This window comes from Panicum virgatum, chromosome 3N (assembly GCF_016808335.1).
Source record: "Panicum virgatum strain AP13 chromosome 3N, P.virgatum_v5, whole genome shotgun sequence".
NCBI classification, from domain to species: domain Eukaryota; kingdom Viridiplantae; phylum Streptophyta; class Magnoliopsida; order Poales; family Poaceae; genus Panicum; species Panicum virgatum.
The window spans coordinates 8823859-8847732 of record NC_053147.1 but is presented as its reverse complement, the minus strand read 5'-3'; the positions used below and the strand labels follow the sequence as shown (position 1 = coordinate 8847732).

The window sequence follows — 23874 nt, the reverse complement described above, 5'->3', positions numbered from 1 at the left end:
TTAACATCTGTCGGTCGACCTGCAGTTTCAGCTTGGAGTACATCTTTGGCAATTGGTATAACAAACAGTCCAGTAAGGTTGTTTGGGTCATATCCAACACGAGCAGCCGCCGCCAGCTAAGACGGGCAGAAAAATCTTCAGCGAATCATCATGCGCTGTTCATCTCCAATGTAATCCCAATCATCACAGATTCCTAGAGATTTAGGCACAAGGTGACCTCGGCATGCTTGTCAGACTTTCAGATATTTAGACATCAGCAGAAGAGCAGAACTAACCGTGTGTTTGGTTGGGGGTTGGAGCGAGCTGGGTTGGGTTGGACCCATTCCCATGGCTGTTTGGATGCAATTGAGGTGGGTTGGATTGGCTCCGCGAAGGAATATTCCTCCAATATGCGGGTTCGGCCGATTCCTCGAAAAACGACGGACGGAGCGAACCTCCTGCAGCGAACCCACTTTTCGCGACGTCCAATAACAGAGCTGACGGAGACTGCGATGACGGGCGATGAAGGATGCGGGGCAGCGGAGGCCGGGCTCCGGCGCATCGGCGGCGGGCGGTGGAGGCCGGGCTACGGCGCGCCGGTGGCGGGTCGAAGGCTGGGCGGCGCCGGACGAGCTCGATCGCCGGTCCAGCGAGGACAAGCGGCAGAGGAGGGCGGGGTCGGCCGCCAGAGGAGAGCGGGGCGGCGGAGGAGGGCGGTGCCGGACGAGCTCGGTCGTGCGCGGATCCGGCGACGAGCTCGGTCGCGCGGTCCGGCGACGACGAGTGGCAGAGGAGGGCGGGGGCGGCCGGCGGAGGAGGGCGGGGCTGCCGGTGGAGGAGGGCGGCGCGGCTTCGGTGGTGGATGGAGGAGGAAGAAGATGGACAAAGGAGGAAGAAGGAGCTTCGGTGCCACTGACATGTGGGGCCCGCTGGAGGAAGAAGATGGAGAAGCCAACGGCGTGAGCATGGTCCTCCGTCCCTCCTTTCAATCTCTTCAACCAAACAAAGAATTGAGTTCGACCTAACCTCTTGATATTTTTTCATCCAAACAAGGGAGGGGTTGGAGCCATCCCTAAAACGAGGGATGGACCCAACCTATCCCACTGAGTCCTCCAACCAAACACACGGTAACAGGATACAAAATTTTCAGATGCATAAGCAGAAGTTAAGAGGGTGACAGCATAAACATGGCTTAAGATTGACATAGCATTACTATTCAGAATGAAGAAAGAAAACTGATTGAGATAGCACAACCAGAAACGAAAGATTCAGAGATTCAGATAAGCTGCCACTGACATGGTCAGCTGACCCGGGATGCCTTCATTCCTTGAGTTGTTATCGTAATTGACGCCTGATATGAGAAGTATTGTAATTGACGCCTGACATAGGAAGTATTCTGACCTGTTAATTACATTAATTCCTATTTGGCTGCTCACCAACCGCCACTAGTGTCAATAAGAAATAGGTGAGCAGTATCAGTCCATGTCACCTACACAAGAAAGGGACTCACTCTAGATGCTCAGTTAACACAAGCAGGTTGCAGCTTCCACAAACACATACATTCAAGTCATTTCAGCTTCATCAAACATATCTACTGTAGCCTCACCAAACACGTACACTGACAAACGAACCAATAGATCATTAGCATCGTGCGAGGAATCGCATTCACAGGCTCACAGCATGACAAGGTAACCAGAAAGCAGCAGGTTCCATTTCTTCTCAAAGTAACCTGTAGATTCACCATTACATATGTAGAAAAACCAGAAACATTAGACAATAAATCCTCCTCTAAGTAAATAACCAGACACAGTAATACCCTCACAAGTACCACTTATTAGGACAGTACAATACAAATGACAGCAAGGGGCAGATCAAGAATCACAACACAGGAGCCACAAAACATGATAAGCGTGGCAGACCAAAAGCTTCTTCCAAAAGGGCGCCTTAGGCAGAAGGCTTCTCCCACTTGAGGGGCTTCACCACCTCCCAGGTGAAGTCAGGGTCATCCCTTCCAAAGTGACCGTAGGCTGCTGTCTTAAGGTAGCGCCCGTTGCCACCTTTCTTGAGGTCGAGGTTGATGATGATCATGCCAGGCCTGAAGTCGAAGTTCTCCTTCACAATCTTGAGGATCTCCTTGTCGGGGATCGCGCCAGTGCCGTATGTGTCAACAAACACGGAGAGCGGCTCAGGCACACCAATGGCATAGGAGACCTGGACGATGGCGCGGCGAGCAAGGCCGTTAGCGACAATGCTCTTGGCAGCCTGCCTAGCAACGTAGGCTCCACTGCGGTCAACCTTGGTTGGGTCCTTGCCAGAGAAAGCACCACCACCGTGGGCTCCCCAGCCACCATAGGTATCAATGATGATCTTCCGGCCAGTGAGACCAGCATCACCATGAGGTCCACCGATGACAAAGCGACCAGATGGGTTAAGGTGGAAGATGGTCTTCTCATCAAGGTACTGCTCAGGGATGACAGGTTTGATGACATGCTCCTTGAGGTCAGCGGCAATCTCATCGTTGGTGACTGTCTCGTCGTGCTGGGTAGAGATGAGGACAGTGTGGACTCGGATGGGCACCATGGCACCACCATCATTGCGGTACTCAACAGTCACCTGGGTCTTTCCATCAGGCCTGAGCCAGGGGCAGGTCCCGTTCTTGCGCACCTCAGTGAGACGAGCACCAAGCTTGGTGGCAAGGACATGGCTGAGGGGCATCAGCTCAGGGGTTTCATCAGTAGCATACCCAAACATGTGTCCCTGGTCACCAGCTCCAATCTCCTCAGGGCGCTTTGTGAAGTGGCCATGCACACCCTGAGCAATATCAGGGGACTGCTGCTCAATGTTCACGAGCACCTTGCAGTGGTCAGCATCAAGCCCGACATCTGCTGACACGAAACCAATGTTGCGGCAAGTCTCCCTGACAATCTTCTCGTAGTTGACATTGGCCTTGGTGGTGATCTCACCAAAGACCATGACCATGTTAGTCTTGGTGCAGGTCTCGCAAGCAACCTTGCTGTCGGGGTCCTCAGCAAGGCAAGCATCGAGCACAGCATCTGAGACCTGATCGCAGAGCTTGTCAGGGTGTCCCTCGTTCACGGACTCGGAGGTGAAGAGGAAGGTGTCAACTGCGGCCATCTTCTCTGATCTGCAGCAGACAATACAAATGTTTAGTTGCAGACAATATGGTTGACAAACTAAGAATTATCGTGATCAAAGCAATTGCTGGATCGACAAAACCGAGACTGGCTCCTATATGTAAGACAAATAGCTAACAATTTGTCAAAACGTTTATATAGCACACTGACAGGATAATCAGCTTTCCAGGAAACATTGTACTCCTTTTAGTCAAAAAAAGGATTAGCAGAATTTGTCCTATTGTCTCATGGACTAAAGACAATAATTAAAAAAGAAAAGAAAAGTTAGGCTAGTAAACAAGCACAAAAAGGGCATCTTTGTATCTTATGGCGCATAAAACATTCTGTATTGTTGGCACATAACAAGGCCACACACTGCAGGACGAGAGATTCGCCATGCAAAGTCAAACAAAATCCTCAAAAACAAGCTTTGGTATTTCTGATCCACCGGCGCAAGAGTATGGTCCATACGTGTGGCTAGTGGATGCAAAGCACAAGGAATCTAAAAGGTCTGGAACGAATCAGCATAAACGCAACAAGTTGTCAAATGAGCTCCTAGGAACAGATTAATCAATCAAGCATGCTTCCACACCTACTGTAAGTTAAAAAGTAACATCTATTAGGGAACATCACGGAACATATTATAATAAAGAAGCAGCAGCTCAAAAATTTCAGCAGCTTGCTTAAAGAAAATCTCTCAGCAATCCTAAAGCAGCACGTGCAGCTTGCCTAGCAAAAAAAGCGTTTGGGAGCGTGTGGCTTGTTTGCAGATCATAAGACAAAACTGAGTAAAAGTCGATTCCTTTTCCTAACCATTTCAGGAGAAGTAAAATCAGCGTCACTATCATTTCAGCAGCAACCTTTTACACTGTACGTTGTTGTTTTTTTAAAAAAAACACTCCTAAGCAGATTATCACTATATTTTACCACAAATAACAAAATTAACACATGGATGGGGTTCCAAGGAGTCCATTTGATCCAACCACGCGCTGTTTTATGTCTAGAACACGACAAGAGTTCCACGAGCGCCAGCCAAGCAGCAGCCACTACCGTTCCAAGCAGGTGGGTCCGACAACAAACCCTCCTCTCCACGCATCGGGTTACTTTCTAGCATGAGAAAAAGCAAACATTACATTTGTCGGCACGGATAAAACCAAAGGGAGAAAACGTATCATGGCGGCCGCAACCTTTGTGCGCCGATGGCACGAAACGCCCAGGGCGCGTACCCCGAGCCCACCATCCGAGCCGGGAAGCAACCGGGCGAGCAATCGCGGGACGGCGGGTCGAGAACACCCTCCGGTCAGCTCCTAGAAAGACGCGGCGGAACAAAAACAAAACCCTACGGGGCAGCGCCCCAGAGCAGCGCGGCGGACCGACGGCGAGGGAGACGGGGAGGAGGGTGGGCACAGACGGACGGACGCTCACCTGCTGCTGCTGCGGCGGCGGCGGCGCGGGGTGGTCGGCGGATCCGATCCGATCCGATCCGGCGGCGGGGGGGAGAGGAGGAAACCGGGGAGCGAGATGGTAATAAGTTGGAGGAATGGTCGCTCGTCTCAGATCCGACCCGGCCGCAGCGCACGCCGAGCTGGGCCGCGCGCCGGCCGATTTATAGGACGCCCCGGGCAGGCGCGGCGCGGGCGCCGGGGGAGCCCGCCGTCGGATCTGATCTGGTCGGATCGGGCGGCGGGAAGGGACGACGACGGGTGAGGGGGGACGCCATTGCTGGGTGGGTTGGGTGGGGGACAGCGACCCGAACCCACCAAACTCTCCCCCAGGCCCGGGGTGGTTTTTTACTGGGTCGCTGGCCGGTGGGCCCGTGGACCAGGGAGCCGCGTTGTTCGGCCCCGCCCCTGCTCACCGACCGCCGCGGCGGGGCCCACGGCCCGCTCGGTTCCGAGTCGGCGTGGCAGCACGAACACGGCCTCCTGGCCAATGACGCGTTACTGATTGGGAAAATTTCCTGGAAGGCCCTAGAACAAATCACGCTTTCTTCTATGGCCCTGAAGAGTTGAAACTTCCCTCTTTGATCCGATTTTTATGTTGCATCTTTTGTATGGCCTTGCCGTGACCTCCGTGACTCCTCCGTTGGGCGGCACGCCAACGCCGTCCTTCCAGCGCGGCCACAGGGCTCTCGGCGCCCAACTGACAGGTGGGGCCCGCCCCTTCCCCAACCTCCCGCCAGGGGAGCCCCGGCCCCGTGCCGCGCGCCGGCCCCGGCGAGTTTGCTCCCGCTTGGCTCGCGTGCGCCCGGTGGAGGGGCCACAACGGGCAGCCGGAGCGGCCACGGCGGTGGCGAGCAGCGGGCCGAGCGCGCCGCGAGCTGCGGCGGCGGGCGGGCCGAGCGGCCCCGACACACGACGACGCGTGGGCCGGCGACGGTGGCGAGCGGCCGCGCGCAGGGGCGCCTTGCCAGCGGCAGCTCGGCGGGGCAGAGCGGGTACCGCCACCTCCCCTCCCCTATCTCTCTCCCCTCTTCTTCCCCACACGGCCGGCGCTCCTCCTCCCTCCCCCTTCCTCTCCCTCGCCGGCGGTGGAAGATGCGCGGGGTGGACACCGGATCCAGCCTGTGTGGCCATGGCGGCGCTCGGATCCAGCGCGGGAGGCCTCCCTCCCCGGCGCTCCGGCACGCGCGAGGGATTTGTCCCTCTGCACTCCGCGGGAGGACCGGCTCGAGCTCGAGCACCACCGCTTCCCCGGCGGATCTCGCGGCGGCGCCCTCCACACCTGCTCTCCGTCCTCCCACGGCGGGGCCGCCTGCCCTCAGTGGCGCTCCTCCCTCCACGGCGGCCGCCTGCAGGGGGGGCGGCTCGGCCCGGGGCTGGGCGGGCCTTCGCGGCGGCGCTGGGGCGGGCAGCGCGGCGGGGGCCGGGCGGCTCGGCTCTGCTCGAGCGGCCTGCTCCCTCCGGCGCGCTCGTGTTCCCAGAGGACGCCGCCGCCGGGGGAGGCGCCGGCGGCGCGCAGCGCACGCAGCAGCAAGGTGTGGAGGTCCAGGAGGGGCACGCGAGGCAAGGGAGAGCGGCGCGTCCACGACGCGCACGTGGCCGGGGAGGCGGTGGCGGCCGCGGCGATGAGCATGGCGAGGAGCAAGGCATCATGGCCCGTGCGGCGGGGTGGGCAAACTGGCACAAGGCGTCATTGCCTTCATCAGCGGCGGCAGCGATGCCTCCAACGACAGGTCAATGGGGGCGCGGGGCGGCGACGGTGCCGGGGCCTGCATCGCGGGGGTGGGGGGATGTGGAGCAGACGGCCGCCGGGCCCGTGTGACATTGACGGATTTTCTAACGGGAGGTGACGGGAAGGCCACAGAAGGGATCGAAAATAAAGTAGAGAGCATACAAGGAAGTTTTATTTTCCAGGGCCACACAAGGAAGCCCTATTTCCTCTAGGGCCATGCAAGGAATTTTCTCTACTGGATTTCATGTCCAGGTTCATCGATCACCGCCTTCATCACCCCTAGCCTCGTTAATACTCACACCGTTCTAAAATAAATATAATTTTAAAATTAAACACGCAAACCAATGTAGGGTGTAAAATTATTAAAATAACCTTTGTTTTTATAAGAAAGATCTAGATAATGTCTTGTCTCTTTTGTAAAAAAAACTCCGAAAACTCTTGTTTTTTGTAATAGTTGGATCAAAATAGCATTTTTTGGACAAATTTTAAACTTTATATGTGTAATTATTTTGAGACGGAGGGAGTAGTAAAAAAAATCAGGCAAGAGAGAGAATCCGCCTCAAATCACGAGCAACAAAGGGGAAAAGAAAAAGAAAACCCTTCATCCATTTCTCTCGCCGCCCTCAGAATTTGCTTTTCCTGGGGTCCCATTGACTTGCACAAGCTGTAGGCTGTAGCGGTGCGTTAGCTTTGCGGTGCAGGCTAAACTAATGGCCCGTTTAGTTGGCAAAACATTTTGGGCAAATTTTTTTACAACGTTTGCGAAACTAATTAAAATTATTAAGCGTAGACTAGTTATAAAACTAATTATATGGATGGACGGGAAATCACGAGACGAATCTACTAAACTTAATTAATCCATCATTAGATGTTGTTTATTGTAGCACAATATTGTCTAATCATTGTATAATTAGGTTAATTAGATTTGTCTCGTGATTTGAATCCGGAGGGTTATGGAATGGATTTTGTCAGTTATCTACATTTAATACTCCTAATTAGTGATCAAGCATTCGAAATTATTATAACGAATGAAAATTTTTAGAACTAAACATAGTTTAAAAGCCGGAGCTGCAGGCCAGGTCAACCACGGTCCACACACGCACACACAACAACGTGCGTACACGATTTGTTGGGTCACTTACAGTCTCGCTCGCAGTCACGGCTGCGATGCACGCACGGGCGGGCAGTTGGGCATCCTCCTCTCTCAGGTATCTGCATGCAGACATTGATTCTCAGCAGCCGATCGCGCAGGCCACCAATGACAAATAACAGCACCAGCAATCATCGGTGGACACGTCTCGTCAATCTCCCGATATATATATGTACTATTTATTAAGTATTTATACATCTTTTATGAAAATCTTACACTCTATCCATATATGCTGCCATACCCCCACGAGATCGTACGTGCATGGGCTGCCATACTCCTCTTCACTTAGAAAACCGGACCACTTCGGTGTGTTTGCTTGGCTGTGGCTGACGGCTGATGCTGATTTGTTGTGAGAGAATTGTTGACTGGCTGGTAACTGGTACTGATTTAGTATGAGAAAACAATACTACTGGCGGTTGGCTAACAAACCAAACGAACACAGCACAACGCACCTAGCGTGGTCGTCCTGCGTGGATGCTTGGCATTGGCCCATCCGACAGATGAGACACAAAACGCACCTCGCTTGACATGTTCATTTTGGTCAACTTTGTTTTCCCTTCATTCCATTAATCAGGCTCTTGCTCATCAGTGCTCGTGCTTTATTTCCACGATAAAATCAATCGCGCCCTACTAATCAGTTCGTCAGAACGGGCCAAAACGCCAAAACAAAAATCAATCACGCGTAAGCTAGCAGCCAACTTGCAGGTGAAAGTGGCCAAGGTGGCAGGGCCTGATGATGAACCAATTTGTTGTTTGGACTTTGTTCCAACTTGTTGGGGGTGTGTGTATACTAGTTGAGCTTTACAGCCCATGGAGCTCACTGATTGAAGTTGTTAACCTAACAGGTCATCTCATCTCTGCACTTTGACCGCTCTCCTTTTCGCCTGCCTCGCTCACGCTCAGCATTGTTGCAGGTGGCACCGTAGCGAGTCATCGCGCATTACAACTAACCACCTCGCACCGGCTGCGAAACTTAAGTAGATACAGTTGTTGCAGAGCTTATATGCATGTAGGCGCAGATCGAAGAACAAGAACACCCAGTTGCTCTGCTTTCTTTCTTTTTCCCGTGGGGGGCTCTGCTGTACCGGTTTCATAATTTGATGGAAGCTAGGAGGGCGTGCATGCTGGTTGTCTTCCTATTTCTCAAAAAGCATTTCAGCTCAGGTGCCATTTTTCATACATTTTTTTGGTTTACGTTGATTAAAAAAATAGATACTACTTGACTTGCAAATAAATTGCATCGATCCACTTGCAAATAAATCATTACAGCCGGGCCCTTCCGCAGAGTCTCTCAAGTCGTCTCCGTCGCTCCACGCCAAGGTCAAGGCCAAGGCCAAGGCCGAGCAGGTCGATCTGCTGACCGGTGGTGGTGTGTACCATGTCCATGGAGGTTAGGTAGCAGGAGAGGGACATCTTAGGCAGACCAAACAGTGGTTACTACTACCCAGGCCGGCCAGACGACCAACAGCAACTTCACCTACCAAGACCGCACCACAGGCCCTTTTCCGCTTTTCATCGGCAGCTCCAACATGTGGCCTTGTTTGGTTTATGTTCTAGAGATTTTAGAACATGGTTTGACCACTAATTAGGAGTGTCAAATAAAGTCAGTTTACAAAACCAACTCTAGAACTCCTGCGCTAGGAACCCTGAAGAATTTAATGAGACATTTGACCGCGTGATTAGAGGATGATACTGTAGCACCACTGTAGTCAATTATCAATTAATTACCGTCATTAGATTTGTCGCGAAAAATTACATCTGTTCCTAAAAAATTTTTACAAATAAATTTCTTTTAGTACTCCATGTATGCGAGATTTTTTTCTCGGGAATCGTATTCTAAGATTACTGGAACCAACCAAACAAAGCTTGTGTAAGCAGGCCAAAGCTTTTTTTTCTTCCCCCTGCATGATTGATTTCACGGAGAGCTCAGGAAGGTGGTGACTCTGATGCGGTCACACGTCATAGGAGCACCTACTGGGCACTCACCTACCCACACCAATCAGATATTCAGTTTGGAGGGGCATCATCAGCGCTTGCTCGCCATGGGAGATCGCGGTGGACATGGAGAGAGATTCTGAATCCATGTCCACCCACCGCACAAGATTCATGCAGCCCCGCGCTTTGTGCGCGCATAAATGTAATCCATGCACTTAAGAGACATGAGGAGGAAACCTCAAGGCTCTGTCTAATCACTGATCGAAGCTGACGTCGATCCTTCTTTCCTTTCCAACTAATAGAATGCAAAAGGGTTTCTCTTTAGGACAAATGCGCTTCCTTTCACCAGAAAATCCAAAGGACACACCTCCCTGTTAGCAGGACTAACTGCCTGCTTCTCTGCAGCACCCGTTGCTTAATGCCGAATCGAGGCTAAGGGGCAGAGTGGAGGAACTGCAACTCTGCAAGTGCTACTATTGCGTCAGTGTGACCCAAGCCACGATCGAGCATTCAGAGCTCGAACTTTGCCTCCGCCTGTGCGGAGGACGGAAGCAATCCTCCACCCGCCTCCTCTCTTCTCGTTCATTGGTGATGCACCTATACATCCTCCTCCTCTAGAGTCCAGACTTTGGCCACTGGGCTTTTACACTGAACCGTTGGGCGCCGGCCCACCGACGCCGGCATCTGTGTTTTCTCATTACTGTGCAGCTTTCATATTCAAGTAGGCGGGCGAAGATTTTGGCTGTCGATGGATCATCCATCGTGGCCATTCAGGAGCGTACGGTTGTTCAATTCCAGTCACTGGAAGCCACGCCACTTGTTCACAACTTTTTTACTAGATGCTCTATCTACTTGGATATATAGATGTTTCTTGATTGCTTAAGAAAGAGTTCCAACGGCGTAGTGCTGCAGCCTCAGCTCTCGCCGATCCAGCATTCCAACGGCGGCGTTCGACTTCCGCAGCGCCCTGGCCCTCGCCCCGGCGTCTCATTCCGTGCAGCTTCTCCTCGGCGGCGACCGGCCGCCCCGCTGACGTCCTCCCTCCGGAACGCGGCGGCGGCCAGAACCAGAACCAGGCGGCAGCAAACCCTGCAGGCCTGCAACAGAGGAGCAGAGGACAGTAGTAGATTCTCCTCCTCCAAGAGTTTTGGCCCAAAGAGGAATGCATGGTATCCATTTGTCCCATGAATCTGGAACATCGGCGGCCGAGCCGATGCAAGCAATTGGTAAAAAAGATTTGGGCCTCGTTTAAACGCCCATAAAATTTTTGAAATGGAAGTTTTGCACATTTAAAATATTAAATATAAATTAATTACAAAACTAATTACATAAATAAGCTTAATTAATCTATCATTAGAGCATATGTACTGTAGCAATTATTGTAGAAATTTAGTGTATAATCGTAGCCTAATTAGACTCATTAGATTGGTCTCGCAATTTACAAGCAAACTATACGATTCATTGTTTATTTCGTCTAGATTTAATACTTCATATTGGAAAAATAGACAATTGTAAGTTTAAATTCCGAACTAGATTTAACATGACGAGAATTAAACCTAACATGCAAGACTCTAACATACTAGACAGTACAAACATCATAAACATGATCTCAGAAAACATAATTATGAACTAAATCTGATCACATAATACGTACTGAGCGGGAGCCGCTGGGAAGACGAACGGCGCAGACGGGACGAGGACGGTCCTCCGAACGGAGCGCAGCAACCGGCGTTGCAAACGACGAAATGCCGCAGCAGCTGACTAGGACGGAGGATGCGTGGCGAAGGAGATGAGCAGTCGCGCTTGGCGCTTCCCAAAAACCTGATTCGCCCTCTCCCGGTGCAGGATCACGAGAGCGAGCGGTTCCGGAGACCTGCTCTCCCATTCGCCGATGCACGCCGGCGCTCGGGATGGAGCAAACTACGAAGGCAGCGCAGCAGCGAGGAGAGGCAAAACCCTAACTCGATTAGATCGTGTTTTGGTAGAGACTGACGGGTAAAACCGATTAGGATTCCATATCTAGGTAGATTTAAAAGCCAAGTAAACAAAAACAAAAATAGCAAAAAAGAAACAATGCCCTCGCAAGGCGAGGGGCCGGATTTCGGCGGACCATTTACGTGCGCCCGCGTATTTCGCCACGCCACGCCATGCAAGGCAAGCGAGCGAGCGCGTGTGGAGCTCTCTTTCTCTCCCCACACACATATCTTCGAGGAGTGAATACAACCTCCATATTTAAGTTTGTCATACTTCACTTCATCTAGGAAGGTGGGACTAAAGGATTGCAAACTAATTCACTTCCTCATGCACTACATAAGCCTTTGAGAATTAATTGGAATTTCTGAAATTGCTCATGGGCCAAGCCCAAATTACATCAATCCCCCGCCAGATCTCAAATACCTATAAGAGATTTTTCTTGTTTCTCACTACTGTTTATATACTAGTGTTTCAGCAAGGACTGTTAAGTTGAAGTCTCGCTTAGAGCTTCAAGCTACACTCATTCACAACTTGAACAATGGATTAAACTTTGAATTACAAGTGTTGTGCGAACAAGATTCACTCAAAGCCCGAACCAGTACATGGCAGCCAGTAGCCTGCTCCGCGGATGGAGCATATACGTCGTACTCCCTGATCTCTTCATGAGTTTACTAGAGATCACCCAAATCTCTCAGACTGCGACGTTAAACAGTCAGACTCATATAGGTGTGTTCTTTCAAGAATGCTCTATAGGACATCATCTTTGCTCATCAGAGCCAACAGAAACACATTAAGGCAAATAGCCAACCTGTCTTACAGCAACTAAGAGTATTGCATCTTCACTCAAAGAGGGTCTAATCATTACTCTTTTCAGTTCGCCGACAGTTTATTCTTCCTAAATCTTAATTCACGGGATCTCCGATCACATAGGTTGGGTTACAACTGTGATAATTTATATGGATCTCGTACCCATCTCCCTTGATGCACTTTCTATCATATTTCGTGATAACTCTTTTGTAAAGGGATCTGTTAGGTTTTTGTCTGTTTGAATATAAGTCACATTTATCACTTCAGAATTTTTTAATTTTCTGATAGACTTCAATCAATTTTTAACATATCTTGATGACTTTGCAAAAGGAAGTATCTGGTGAATGGCTCTAACCTTAACCCCCGGCAGATAATCATCGCGCCGATGGTGTCAAGAATGGAACGACCAAAATAACTGCAGGACCGTGTGACTTGTAAAATCGTAAGAGCTCTTGCTTTCCTCTCCCATGCGACGCTTACCCCTTCTGTCTCTGGTAACTGGATTGACTCCTGCTGCTACAGTGCTACTATTTCAAAAAAAATAAACAAGTACTTCTGTATACTACGGGCCTGTAACAAAAACAATGAAAATACCCATGATGAGGGTTCAGCCCATAACAAAAGTCGCTTTGGGCCACAAACACAACGCATAATATAGCCCACAACAAACCACTGACCTAATCAAATCCCCCCAATAATCTACAAACAATCGCAGCCATCCTAAGCCCAGCACACAAAATCACCAAAGTGATGTATTCTGTGACTTCTTAAATGTTTCTCTTTCTTCTAAATTTCTATCCATCACCCGTTTGTTTTGTTGATGTATTTTCACTCATTTTCTATGGTGGTGATGACTTGGTGATTCGTGCAACTATTTTGTGGGATTTGTGGATGTTTCTATCCTTTCATTTGTGGGGCACTTTTAATTTGTTTCTTCGTTCGGTCCGACCCATTTGTCGATTTTCAGCTCGATTGTCAAGACTTGAGGTAGGGCTTGTTACTCCATCATCACCTGTACTGATGTGCAGCCGCCATGAGACGAGGCAGCCTCCAACCCTCCAGCAAATCCCTAGCTAGGTGAGGATGAGTGGATGACCAGCATTGCCTCCAACGAGCTTGTCAGTGGCGGCTGGTTTCGGGTCACCGTTGATGGATGAGGTGGCGGAAAAGGTGAATTTGCGCGGAGGAGCGTGTCGATCGGTGCCAAGTTCATCGTGAATGCACGGAACGATCGGGTTCATGACGATTGATGTCTTCTGTGTAACTCAGATCCGATCCGGGATAACGGCTAAGATCTACTCTGTACGTTGAGTAAATCACACCTACTAAATAACTCTCTTGCGCTTTCATCCTCACTTCGCGCAAAAAGTTGCAACCGGAGTTATTCAACTACCCTGGACCTGGTATTTAAGCTGGTCTAGGTTCCCTTCAACTTCCAATAGGGGACCAAATCACGTCACTACAGTACTGCTACAGTACTCGCGAATTTGGCCCGGCCCACTCTAGCCCGTGGGCTGATACAATCATCCCCCTTAGGGCTCGACGTCCCCGTTGAGTACCAGACCAACCTAAATACCACTAGGATCTCCTTTCTTGGCCACGTCCGCGAGAGTTGGCTCTGATACCAGAGTAACGACCTGACCCGGAATAACGGTTAAGATGTACTCTGCACGTTGAGTGAATCACACCTGCTGAGGGACCGAAGCCGGCGACCAGAGGGGGGGTGAATGGGAGCCGATCAAAATTTCTCTCGAAATCGATCTGTCGGCCTATATCCCAAAATCACCTCAAACCAATGTTGGAAGTAGCGGGCTATAGCGCTTCCGCTATAGCGGTTGGAGAAGACCTCCGCCACGATATTGCTTTTATTACCGCTAACGCCGCTACGCACGCTAAAGCGCAAAATAGCGCCGCTATTTTGGATAGCGTCGCGTAGCGTTTAGCGGCGCAAAATGGCTCCTCGCCCTGCGTTCCGCGCGTCTACTACTCTACCGATGTCCGATATCAAAACTCAGTCTACCCAACGTTTCTTTGGCCCAATATTAGCCCACTGAGGCACTGATGCATATAAACAAGGCGAAACCCTACTCTTCTGTGTTTTCCCCACTCGATACATCCAAAATCCGGCGACGGCGGCGAGTCACGACTCGCGAGTGTTCTTGCGGCGGCGGCGGCGGCGACTTCTTCCCCTGAGCGAGGCCAAGCCGTGGACTGAGGCAGCGAGGAGCATCAAGTGGCCGAGCAACAAGCCAACAACTGCTTCACCACGGGTTGCCTCTGCGCCGCCGGCTGCCTCTGCACCCGCCGGCAACTACAACGATGTCTCAGCCAAGTGAGCCAACATCAGAACCTGATCCATCTCAGAGTGAGAGTGCTCCAGGCATGCAAGGCAAGTTCTTCACTTTATCACTTCTGTTCTTCAGATCTGCAGTTCTTTGTCATCCTGAAATTGAAACTTGCGTAGAGTTGTAGACTTGTAGAATGTAGACCAATATTGATGTAGAGTTGTAGACAGTAGAGTAGTAGACTGATTTGAACTATGTACCATGTTGTTGTAGGCCTATCAAGTACTGCATCCATAAATACAACTGCAGCAGCTATAGTTACTGATTCAACTGATCCTGGATGGAAGCATTGCACAATGCCTGATGTTACCAAGAAAAACTCTCTTAGGTGTAACTATTGCAAAGGTTTATACCATGGTGGTATAACCAGAATCAAGCTCCACCTTGCAAAAGTACCAAAGTCTAATGTTGCAAAGTGTGGTAAGGTTCCATCTAATGTTCAGAAGGAAATGCTCAAATTTCTCAAAGGGAAGGCTAATGTCAGGGAAAGGAAGGCTAAGGAGAAAGAGGAAGATAGAGCCATAGTGGATTTGAGCCATTCAGAGGGAGAAGAAGCAAGTGATACTGATGCTGGCAATGCTGTTGTTGTGCTTAAGAAAGTAAAAGGTAGCTCCAGCAGTGGCCCTATTGAGAAGTATTGTAAGCTAACTCCAGAAGAAGTTGTAGCTGCAAGAAAGGGTAAATCAGGGCTGGCTGAGAAGGTACAATCAAAGTTATCTACTGAGAAGAGAGAAGAGAAGAGGGACAGAGCATGTGAATACATCTCCCAGTTTTTCTATGAAGCAAGTATTCCACACAACACAGTCACACTTCCAAGCTTTGATCTTATGCTTGAGGCAATTGGAGATTATGGCAGGAACTTGAGAGGGCCTTCTAGGAAAGAGATGAGTGGAAAATTCTTACAGAAAAGGAAGAGGAGAGTGTTGGATACATTAAAGGCACACAAGCAATCTTGGGAACTTCATGGTTGTACTGTCATGACAGATGCTTGGACAGACAAAAGAGGCAGGGGGGTGATGAATTTGGTAGTTCATAGTGCATATGGGGTGTGCTTTCTAGAATCAGTGGACTGTTCAGCTGCTAGGAAAGATGGCAAATACATCTTTGAACTAGTTGACAAGTGTATAGAAGACATTGGGGACAAACATGTTGTTCAAGTGGTGACTGACAATGCAAGAGTAAATGATACTGCTGCTGGTATGTTGAAAGCAAAGAGACCATCCATATTTTGGAATGGTTGTGCTGCCCATTGTATTGATTTTATGTTGGAAGACATTGGCAAGCTACCTTTAGTTGATGAAACAATAAGCAAAGCAAGGAGTTTGACAGTATTTCTATATGCTCATACAAGGGTTCTTGACCTGATGAGGAAATTTCTTGGCAAAGACTTGGTTAGGTGTGGCACTACTAGGTTTGCTACTGCCTATTTAAACTTGAAGAGCATGCAGGAGAATAAGAAACAATTGATGAGGCTCTTCAGATCTGATGACATGAATGAGATGGGGTATCTGAAGAAGGTGAAGGGGAAGGCAGCCAACAAAATTGTGAAGTCTGACCCATTTTGGAAAGGAGTAGACTGTGCTATCAATTTTTTTGAGCCAATGGTTAATGTGCTTAGGAGGATGGACAGTGATGTACCAGCTATGGGGTTCTTGTATGGAGCTTTATTAGAAGCAAAGAATGACATCTCTGAGAGGTTTGACAATGAGGAGGTCAAGTTTCAGGAAGTGTTTAATATAATTGACAAAAGATGGGACAACAAGCTCAAATCACCTTTGCATAGAGCTGGTTACTACTTGAATCCATATTATTACTATCCAAACAAGTTGGAAATTGAATTAGATGAAACATTTAGAGAAGGTCTAATAACTTGCATCACAAAGATGGTTGACAAAACAGATATACAAGACCAGATCATTAGTGAGCTTGAGCAATATCAGGATGGGGATGGATCATTTGGAAAGGAAATTGCTAGAAGGCAATGGAGAAGCAAAAATTTTGATCCAGGTGTGATAAAATTCATTTCATCATTTGCTTTGTTATTTATTTTTATCCCATTTTCTAATGTGTGCTATTTTTTAATGTAGCTAAGTGGTGGCTGAATCATGGCACAAGTTCACCAAACCTCAAGAAATTGGCTGCAAGAATCCTTGGTTTGACTTGTAGCTCTTCAGCATGTGAGAGAAACTGGAGTTCATATGAGCAAGTAAGCATTTAAATTTTTTTATTAGACATAGACAGTCTAAAAATAGGCCCTCAACTTATCTATGGTGTACTGGTCTGGTACTTAAAATAGGTCCACACAAAGAGACGCAATAAGCTTGGCCATGACAGAATGAAAGACCTTGTTTTTGTGAAATTCAACTCCAAATTGAAGCAAAAGAGGGAAGACAAGACTAGAGACCCAATTGTGGTTGATTTTGATGAAGACGAAGACAATGAGTGGATCACAGGCATTCCCGAACAGGAACAAGAGCAAGCACAAGAAGGAAATGATGCTGAAGCTGAAGTAGAACCATCATCACAACAGCAAAAGAAAAGGAAGGGAAGTAACCAGGACCATAGGAAGAAGAAAAGGAAGCTGATCCCTGTTCTGGATGACGAAGAGGAGGCTTCCTCTTCTGATGATGATGAAGATGAGCCAATGCAATCACCCTCTACTTCAAGTTCATCAGCAGGAGAAGAAGAATTGTCGAACTGAAGCCCATGATGCCTGAATAAGTGAATAGTGAATACCTTATCTTTATCACTGTTTGTGTGTTTTTTATTGTTATGAACTCATGATATTTATGAACTTATGCATTTTTGCTCTGAAATGTATGCACTTATGAACTAAATGCTGCTGATTTTTTCATTTCCGCTAAATGTCATAGCGGCGCTATAGCGGCCGCTATAGCTGTCATAGCGTTTCAGAGGAGGCTCCGCTAAATTTCATAGCCCGCTACTTCCAACATTGCCTCAAACCCTTCACCTAGGGTATGTGAGAATAGCTATTGACAAGCTATCTCACAGCTGCACACCCTAGAAAACTTCGCGGAAGCAAAACTGGAAAAACTCCACAAACAGCAGCACTGTTGAGTCAGACCGGTCTGACCGCTAGCACAGACCGGTCAGACCGGTTGGGCTGGAATTCAAAAATCCAGACCGGTCAGACCGGTTTCAGAGACCGGTCAGACCGGTCCCTTCCAGACAGCCCGAGATCAAGGCTTCAAAAGGCAAATCTTGAGCAAACGAAGTCCAAATCCAGCGAAACTTGGAGGAAAACTTCGTAACTACCCCCGTGAACATATTCCCAAAAGATATCACCCAAAAGATTCACAGATCGAGAGAAATCGAGGAAAGATCGAAAAGGATTGGGGTTTTCTCAAGAACACAAAATCGCTAATTCGTGAGAACCCATGAATTCAGGGGGTTTGGCACTAGGCTATATGCATAGGAATCGTTCCAAAGAGTTCATCAAACCACAAAATCAAGGGTTGGTCTCCTCCAAACAAGAAACACACCAAAAGAGGAGAATTGAACCCAAAACGCAAGAGAAGGGGAGGACGAGATGCTCCACACACACAAGTGAATCACAAACAAATTTCATCCATTAATTCTCAGAGGAATTCACCTATACAACAGCTAGAGCCATCCGCCCATCATCCACCCACTAGATTGAAGAGAATAGCTATAATCTAAACTCTCTTTGCGTTGGAGTCCTTGGCCCTAACCTAGAGCAGGGGCAGGGAGAAGGAAAAACCAATAGAAAACAAAAGACTCAAGAGACTCCACCAGCCACGGGCTGGTGGGGGGTTTTTATACCCAGCTGCTGCGGCCAGACCGGTCAGACCGGTCGGGTCTGCAGCAGCCCGCTGTACACCCTCGATCGACGGCGGAGCTTCTTTCTTCGACTCGAAGTCTTTGCTGCGATGCCGCCACGTCGATGAAGTACCGGTCCGCGGTTTTGGAGGGTCCGCGAAACCCGGGTAGATGGCCGGTTTTGAGAAAACCGCCAAAACTCCTCGCGCGGGAAGATTCCCGCCTCCACGCCGTGGCCCTAGACGCCGTTCCCGCCTCGGCCTTCTGACGGCCCTAGACGCCGCCCGACGCCCGTCACCTCCTCGCCCGTAGCGAGGCCCTAGACGCCGTCGACGCCCGTCGCCTCCGTCAGTGCCGAGACCGACGCCCGTCACCTCCACGACTTGGCGTCTTCAACCGCCGTTCAACTCCTTGGTTTTGTGGCGCAAACCAAGAAACCCGCCTTCCGTCGCCGCCTGCGCCCTCGATCCAGGAGTGGACGCCACAGCTGCCGCCCGGCCTGAGCTCCTCCATGGCAACTCTCTGTCGACACTCGACGCCCGTGTACCTGCAATCCAAAGACCAAGCGCACGATCACACCGCACGGTTGACAATTCACACATAACAAGCAGGATAGAGTAATTAACATTCCTCACCTGCTAAATAACTCTCTTGCGCTTTCGTCCTCGCTTCGCACAAAAAGTTGCAACCGGAGTTATTCAACTATCCTAGGCCTGGTATTTAAGCTGATCTGGGTCCCCTTCAACTTCCAGAACGGAATCAAATCGTGTTGCTACAGTACTGCTACAGTACTCACGAATTTGGCCCGGCCCACTCTAGCCCGTGGGCTGTTACATTCTCCCCTAGGTTCGAGGTGATCTCGAGCTAAGATGCTGGAGAGGGACATTCACGAGTTGGCCATTCCATTATGGGCATACACAATTCTCCTTCAAGCTCCCCATATGTACCACCCGTCGACTGTCGAGCAACATTTTACGTCTAATTCCACGCAATGATGTGTTTGCTTGCATACTGTACTTCATGCAATGTGTAATTTTCAGTTGTTTTTGTGGTTAACGACAATATTAAATCGTTATTTTTCCAGCATTTCGCTAAGATTGCATACACATAAGAGCACAGTTCGCATTCGTTTTAGAAGAAAAAAAGCACAATCCGCATTGTATGCTTCGTTTAATCTCTAGTTAGTTTTCCGTGCGATTTCTTGCATTTTGCTTATTGCTGTTTTTTCATCTTCCAGATATAAAAATAAGATGTCATCAGTGATGTTTAATTTTTTTTGTTCTAATATCTGATATGTACCTTGTTGTTGTGCGATTTTTGGCTCATCTTAGTGTTATTATTGTTGTTCTTAGTACATGTTGAGTGCTGATATGTAATTTGAGTGATTTCTCTTTTTATTTTCACTCAATTTTAATCTGATTGATGTATTTGGCTTATTTGATTGAAAAATGGCTTTACCACTCAGTTTTTTCCTTTTCCTTTAGATTTGACATGTCATTATCTTATTGGTTGAAATGTGCTTCGTAATGGAAAATAAAATTACCCGGGTGACACGTCGACACTCCCTTTTTTTGCGAAAGAACATGGTTATTAACCTTTTATAATTTTTTAAATATCCAAGTTTTTAAGACTAATTGAGGTAATAATCTTCAAGAGTTATTTATCAAGTGATCGACATATGATATTTGGTTGGGAAATATTGGCTGCTAATTTTCTTCTCAGGGAATGTCTAAATTTACTGGGAAATGCTTGGCCCCTCAATAAGAAATTATAAAGCAGAACAACAACTTCGATTGTTTGAAAAGAGCAGTTAATTTTTTTTGGTACCATGGATTGAGATTGTTACTGTTGGCTGAGAAGAAGAGCTAAGATTTTAGCTGTGACATATAGCACAACCCAAACAAAATACATAAAATGATTTCATTTGGGAGGGAAACATGTACAAGTTTTTATTTCTTTTATTACCATATGCAACAAAAATCGCTAACCTAAAGATTATTTCACAAAGACGTAGTAAATTGATTATGTGTGGCGATGGACAAGTCACTCCAAATCTGCGTAGTAATGATGCCTGCTACTAACATTGATATCATTTCACTTTACAAACGTGTTCAATTACACACATTGAAAAAAGGAGAAAAAACCTCGACGACTATAACGTGGAAACAGCAATCTTTATACTATAGCTAATTCGTTGAAGTGACTAGTAGTGGTTGACGACGAAGCATTTCTCCCTGATCTCCCCCTGGTCGCCGGTGAGGACCTCGATGTTGCCCATCTTGATCATGGACGCGGCGAACTTGACCTGCCACGCCTTGTCGACAGCGGCGTGGAACCTGACGATCCCGGCCGTCCGCGGGCTGTCGAGCAGCGTCTGGTCGGAGGTGAGCACGACCTTGTGCGCGAGCACGTTCTTGAAGTACTGGTTTTCGAACTTCGCCGGCGTGACGGGGTCGAGAGGCACCACCGTGGGGTCCATCTGGGCGTCGCTGGACGGCCATGGGCACCGCTGCTTGAGGTGCTCGGCGTAGGCGGGGTCGATGGACGGGTCGGTCCGGCCCAGCTGGCCGCTGAAGTTGTAGAGGCGCTGCGTGAAGGAGGAGCAGTGGGAGCGGCCGATGGTGTGCGCGCCGGAGAGCGTGACCATGTCGTCGGCGGAGAGGCCCTTGCGCCTGAAGCTCTCGACGAGCTCGCCGACGTGGTCGGTGGGTCCGGGGACGTTGTTGTTGAGCACCTCGGCCTCAATGGAGACGCGGCCGTCGCGGCGCCCCGAGGGGACCTGGTACTTGATGCCGCCGGCGAGGTCGGCACCGTCGCGCGCCGCGAACGCGATGATGTCGGCGCAGGAGACGGTGCGCGGGCAGTGCGCCTCGAGGACGGCCTTGGCGTCGTCGATGACCTCGAAGCCGCGCATGCTGGGGTTGTTGGCCACGGAGTCCTTCTCGGCCTTGTTGCCCGGCGTGGAGTTGATGAGGATGGAGGCGTCGCAGCCGCGGACGAAGCAGTCGTGGAAGTGCATCCTGATGATGCCGGCGCCGACGCCAGGTTCACTCTCGAGGGCGCGGCGGACGGCGTTCCGCACGATGTCCTCGGCCTGCGGGCACGAGTCCTTGTAGAACCCGACCTTCAGTTTCCCCGGCGGCCACGGCGAGGCGTGTGCCACCGAGGCGACGAGGAGCGCCGCCACGGCAAACGCCAACCACGTCGACCTCATCATGATCTGCAATGGATTGCCGTCAACCCACAGTCTTGCTCTTAACTCTCCGGGAATCAAGTTTGCTGCCCAGGAGATGAGGAGAATTGTTTTTTTTTAATGAAAGATGAGGAGAATTGTGCTCGAGAGACTTGGAAGCTGATGAGGAGATGAAGAATGGAGCTGCAGCTGGGCCTCTATTTATACAGAGCACGCATGTTGTGGCAGTTGGAGATGGCGTGTACATGGAAGCATTGTGTTTGTGCACCGAGTCAACAAAAAGACCCGTTCTTTATTTGCATTCCCTAATGTTAGCTAGAGCCTCCTTCCATGCAGCATCATTAAAGTAGTATATCAACATTTCGTGTCCAATTGCCACACGCACGCAAACCGTGTCAGTGGTGGACTTAGTATCACCATCTCGCGTATCTCGAGGCGCCGCCAACGGCGAGCCGTGATGAACAAAACTTCACTTTGGTTTTGTAGTAGTCAGAAAGGGTAAGAGTCTAAGAGAGAACACAAACCGACAGTAGATGTCACCTCATGTTGCTCAGAGAGGCTTTGTAGAAGGAGCTGCACATAATCATTTGCAAAGCAGAGTTGTTAAGAGAAAAGGATGTGTGAAGGTTGCTTGTGAACATTCTCTGACAAAGTGCAAGTTTCAGGGATGAACATTGACAGGGTCGGCAGGGACGTCTGACCGGGACAAATAACTAGAGACGGACGTAAGAGCCTGGAGGATCGGAGGGCATGAAATTCTTTACATTAGGGTTTACTTTGCTTTCGTTTACCTTGTAGCTCGCACTTAGTCAAGAGATTCGGTGATCTCCATCATTTTTATATCACTTGTTACAAAGGCAGAAAAGTATGCAGCTTCAGCACCGAGTTATATCAACTCATTCCTCCTCCAGCTGCTATGTATGAATGTATCACGCGTGATCATGATTTGATCAGAGTCGCGGTTTGATTAGATCTAATTAATCGCTGCACTTTTCAACTTTTTTTCTGAACATTTTCGTTTCTACCGGGAAAGTGGAAACACTTTTAGTTTGGGCCATCGACGATGCAACAGGTAGTAGCTTAGGTAGCTGTACCCAGTGGCGGAGCCTCATAGAGGTGAAACTGGGCGTTGGCCCCCCTGACTCTGACAAAAGCCGAGTGTTAAGCCTCGTATTTGCAATGGAAAGCAGAGAAGGCAGGACTGGCACAGCAGTAATAGTACATACTAGCCGCATACTACAACTTGACTGACCGCAGAGAAGTAGGAAAAGGCTGGCAATGGAAGCCGTGCATACAGTAACACCTTCTAAAATTGGCCCCTCCTTGATTATGATTCACCCTCCGCCACTGGCTGTACCCACAACAACAGCCAACAAATGGGAGGAGGTGAGAAGAATACAGAGATATCAGCTAGGGTTTTGACTATGTACAAGGAAGACAAAGATACTTTCTCTACACTGTGTGTCCACAGAAACAACGTTGTGAGAGTCAACTTCAGACCGTGCAGATAATTTTCCCCGGGTGACCCCTGTCCCAAGTCAGATCACATGGCCGGCCGACAGCAATACAAAGACGGTGCACGCTTCGCTGAATTGTGGCTGGGGAATAATTCAAAACTTTACACTGTATGTATATGTACAAGGTTTGAACTTTGGTTACAGTCTTTCTATTTTTTCTTCCTTTATTTTCTTTTCTTTCTCCTCTTTTTCTCTTTCTCCTTTTCTTTCTTGTCTCTGTTGTTTTTTTTCCAATAAATTTTAGTAGGGGCGTGCCCCTCCTGTTTCCCTAAAAAAATGTACAAAATTTGAAGTCTTTACAGATTTTTAGAGGATTAAAACTTGGAATTATTGATGTAGTAACTCTTTTATGAAAGTTAACACTTAACATGGTGCAGTGATTCACTATTGCATTTGCAGCATGTGTGGGGCGAAAAGATTAGGAAATGAGGAGACTGAATTTGGCAAAATGCTAAGGTTCTCTTGTCAAATCACCACATAGTTGTGCACCAACAAACCTTGATTAATGGTTAAGGAGTACGTAGCATAGCTCTATTATTGGAGCAAAGTATTAATTAGGTCACATCTAATATAGTTTGACTCCACCCACCAGAAATTTGCATCCTGTCTCATGGTGTACAAATTACAAGTGATTTCGTGATTTATATGTAGGCTATGTAGTATAATAGTTTGCGTCATTTTTGCACTGAAAAGAAAAATATCATATTTGTAAAAAAACATACACGAGATTGTTCTTTCTTTGGAAAACAAATTAATCAAATCATTGTGCCTTCATTTCTTTTATTTTTCTTGAAGGAATTGTGCCTTCATTTCTTTTTTTTTTTTGAAGGAAGTGCCTTTCATTTCAGAGGTGACTGTTCTTGCT

The 23874-nt window shown here is 48.6% G+C and overlaps 3 protein-coding genes across 4 annotated transcripts; 1 reads left to right on the top strand and 2 right to left on the bottom strand.

The window, feature by feature from the left end:
• Window positions 1-1668: 1668 nt before the first annotated feature.
• LOC120664180 (S-adenosylmethionine synthase 1) lies at window positions 1669-4713 on the bottom strand. Of its 2 annotated transcripts, XM_039943239.1 has the most exons (3): window positions 4301-4704; window positions 4164-4220; window positions 1669-3124 (listed from the first exon to the last, which is right to left on the bottom strand). In XM_039943239.1, the coding sequence occupies exon 3, from the start codon at window positions 3112-3114 to the stop codon at window positions 1924-1926; it is 1191 nt and encodes a 396-aa protein (XP_039799173.1). In that variant the 5' UTR covers window positions 3115-3124; window positions 4164-4220; window positions 4301-4704; the 3' UTR covers window positions 1669-1923. The 2 variants fall into 2 exon arrangements, with proteins under 2 accessions (XP_039799173.1, XP_039799172.1); XM_039943238.1 differs by lacking the exon at window positions 4164-4220 and having other exon boundaries at window positions 4539-4713.
• Window positions 4714-14472: 9759 nt separating this feature from the next.
• Window positions 14473-17199, top strand: LOC120667514. Its single transcript, XM_039947576.1, has 4 exons — window positions 14473-14542; window positions 14712-16505; window positions 16586-16704; window positions 16795-17199. Exons 1-4 carry the CDS (start codon window positions 14473-14475, stop codon window positions 17197-17199), a joined length of 2388 nt encoding a protein of 795 aa, XP_039803510.1.
• Window positions 17200-20297: 3098 nt separating this feature from the next.
• On the bottom strand, window positions 20298-21648 carry LOC120664179 (peroxidase 5-like). Its single transcript, XM_039943235.1, has one exon. It carries the CDS (start codon window positions 21514-21516, stop codon window positions 20503-20505), a length of 1014 nt encoding a protein of 337 aa, XP_039799169.1. The 5' UTR covers window positions 21517-21648; the 3' UTR covers window positions 20298-20502.
• Between the last annotated feature and the right edge of the window lie 2226 nt (window positions 21649-23874).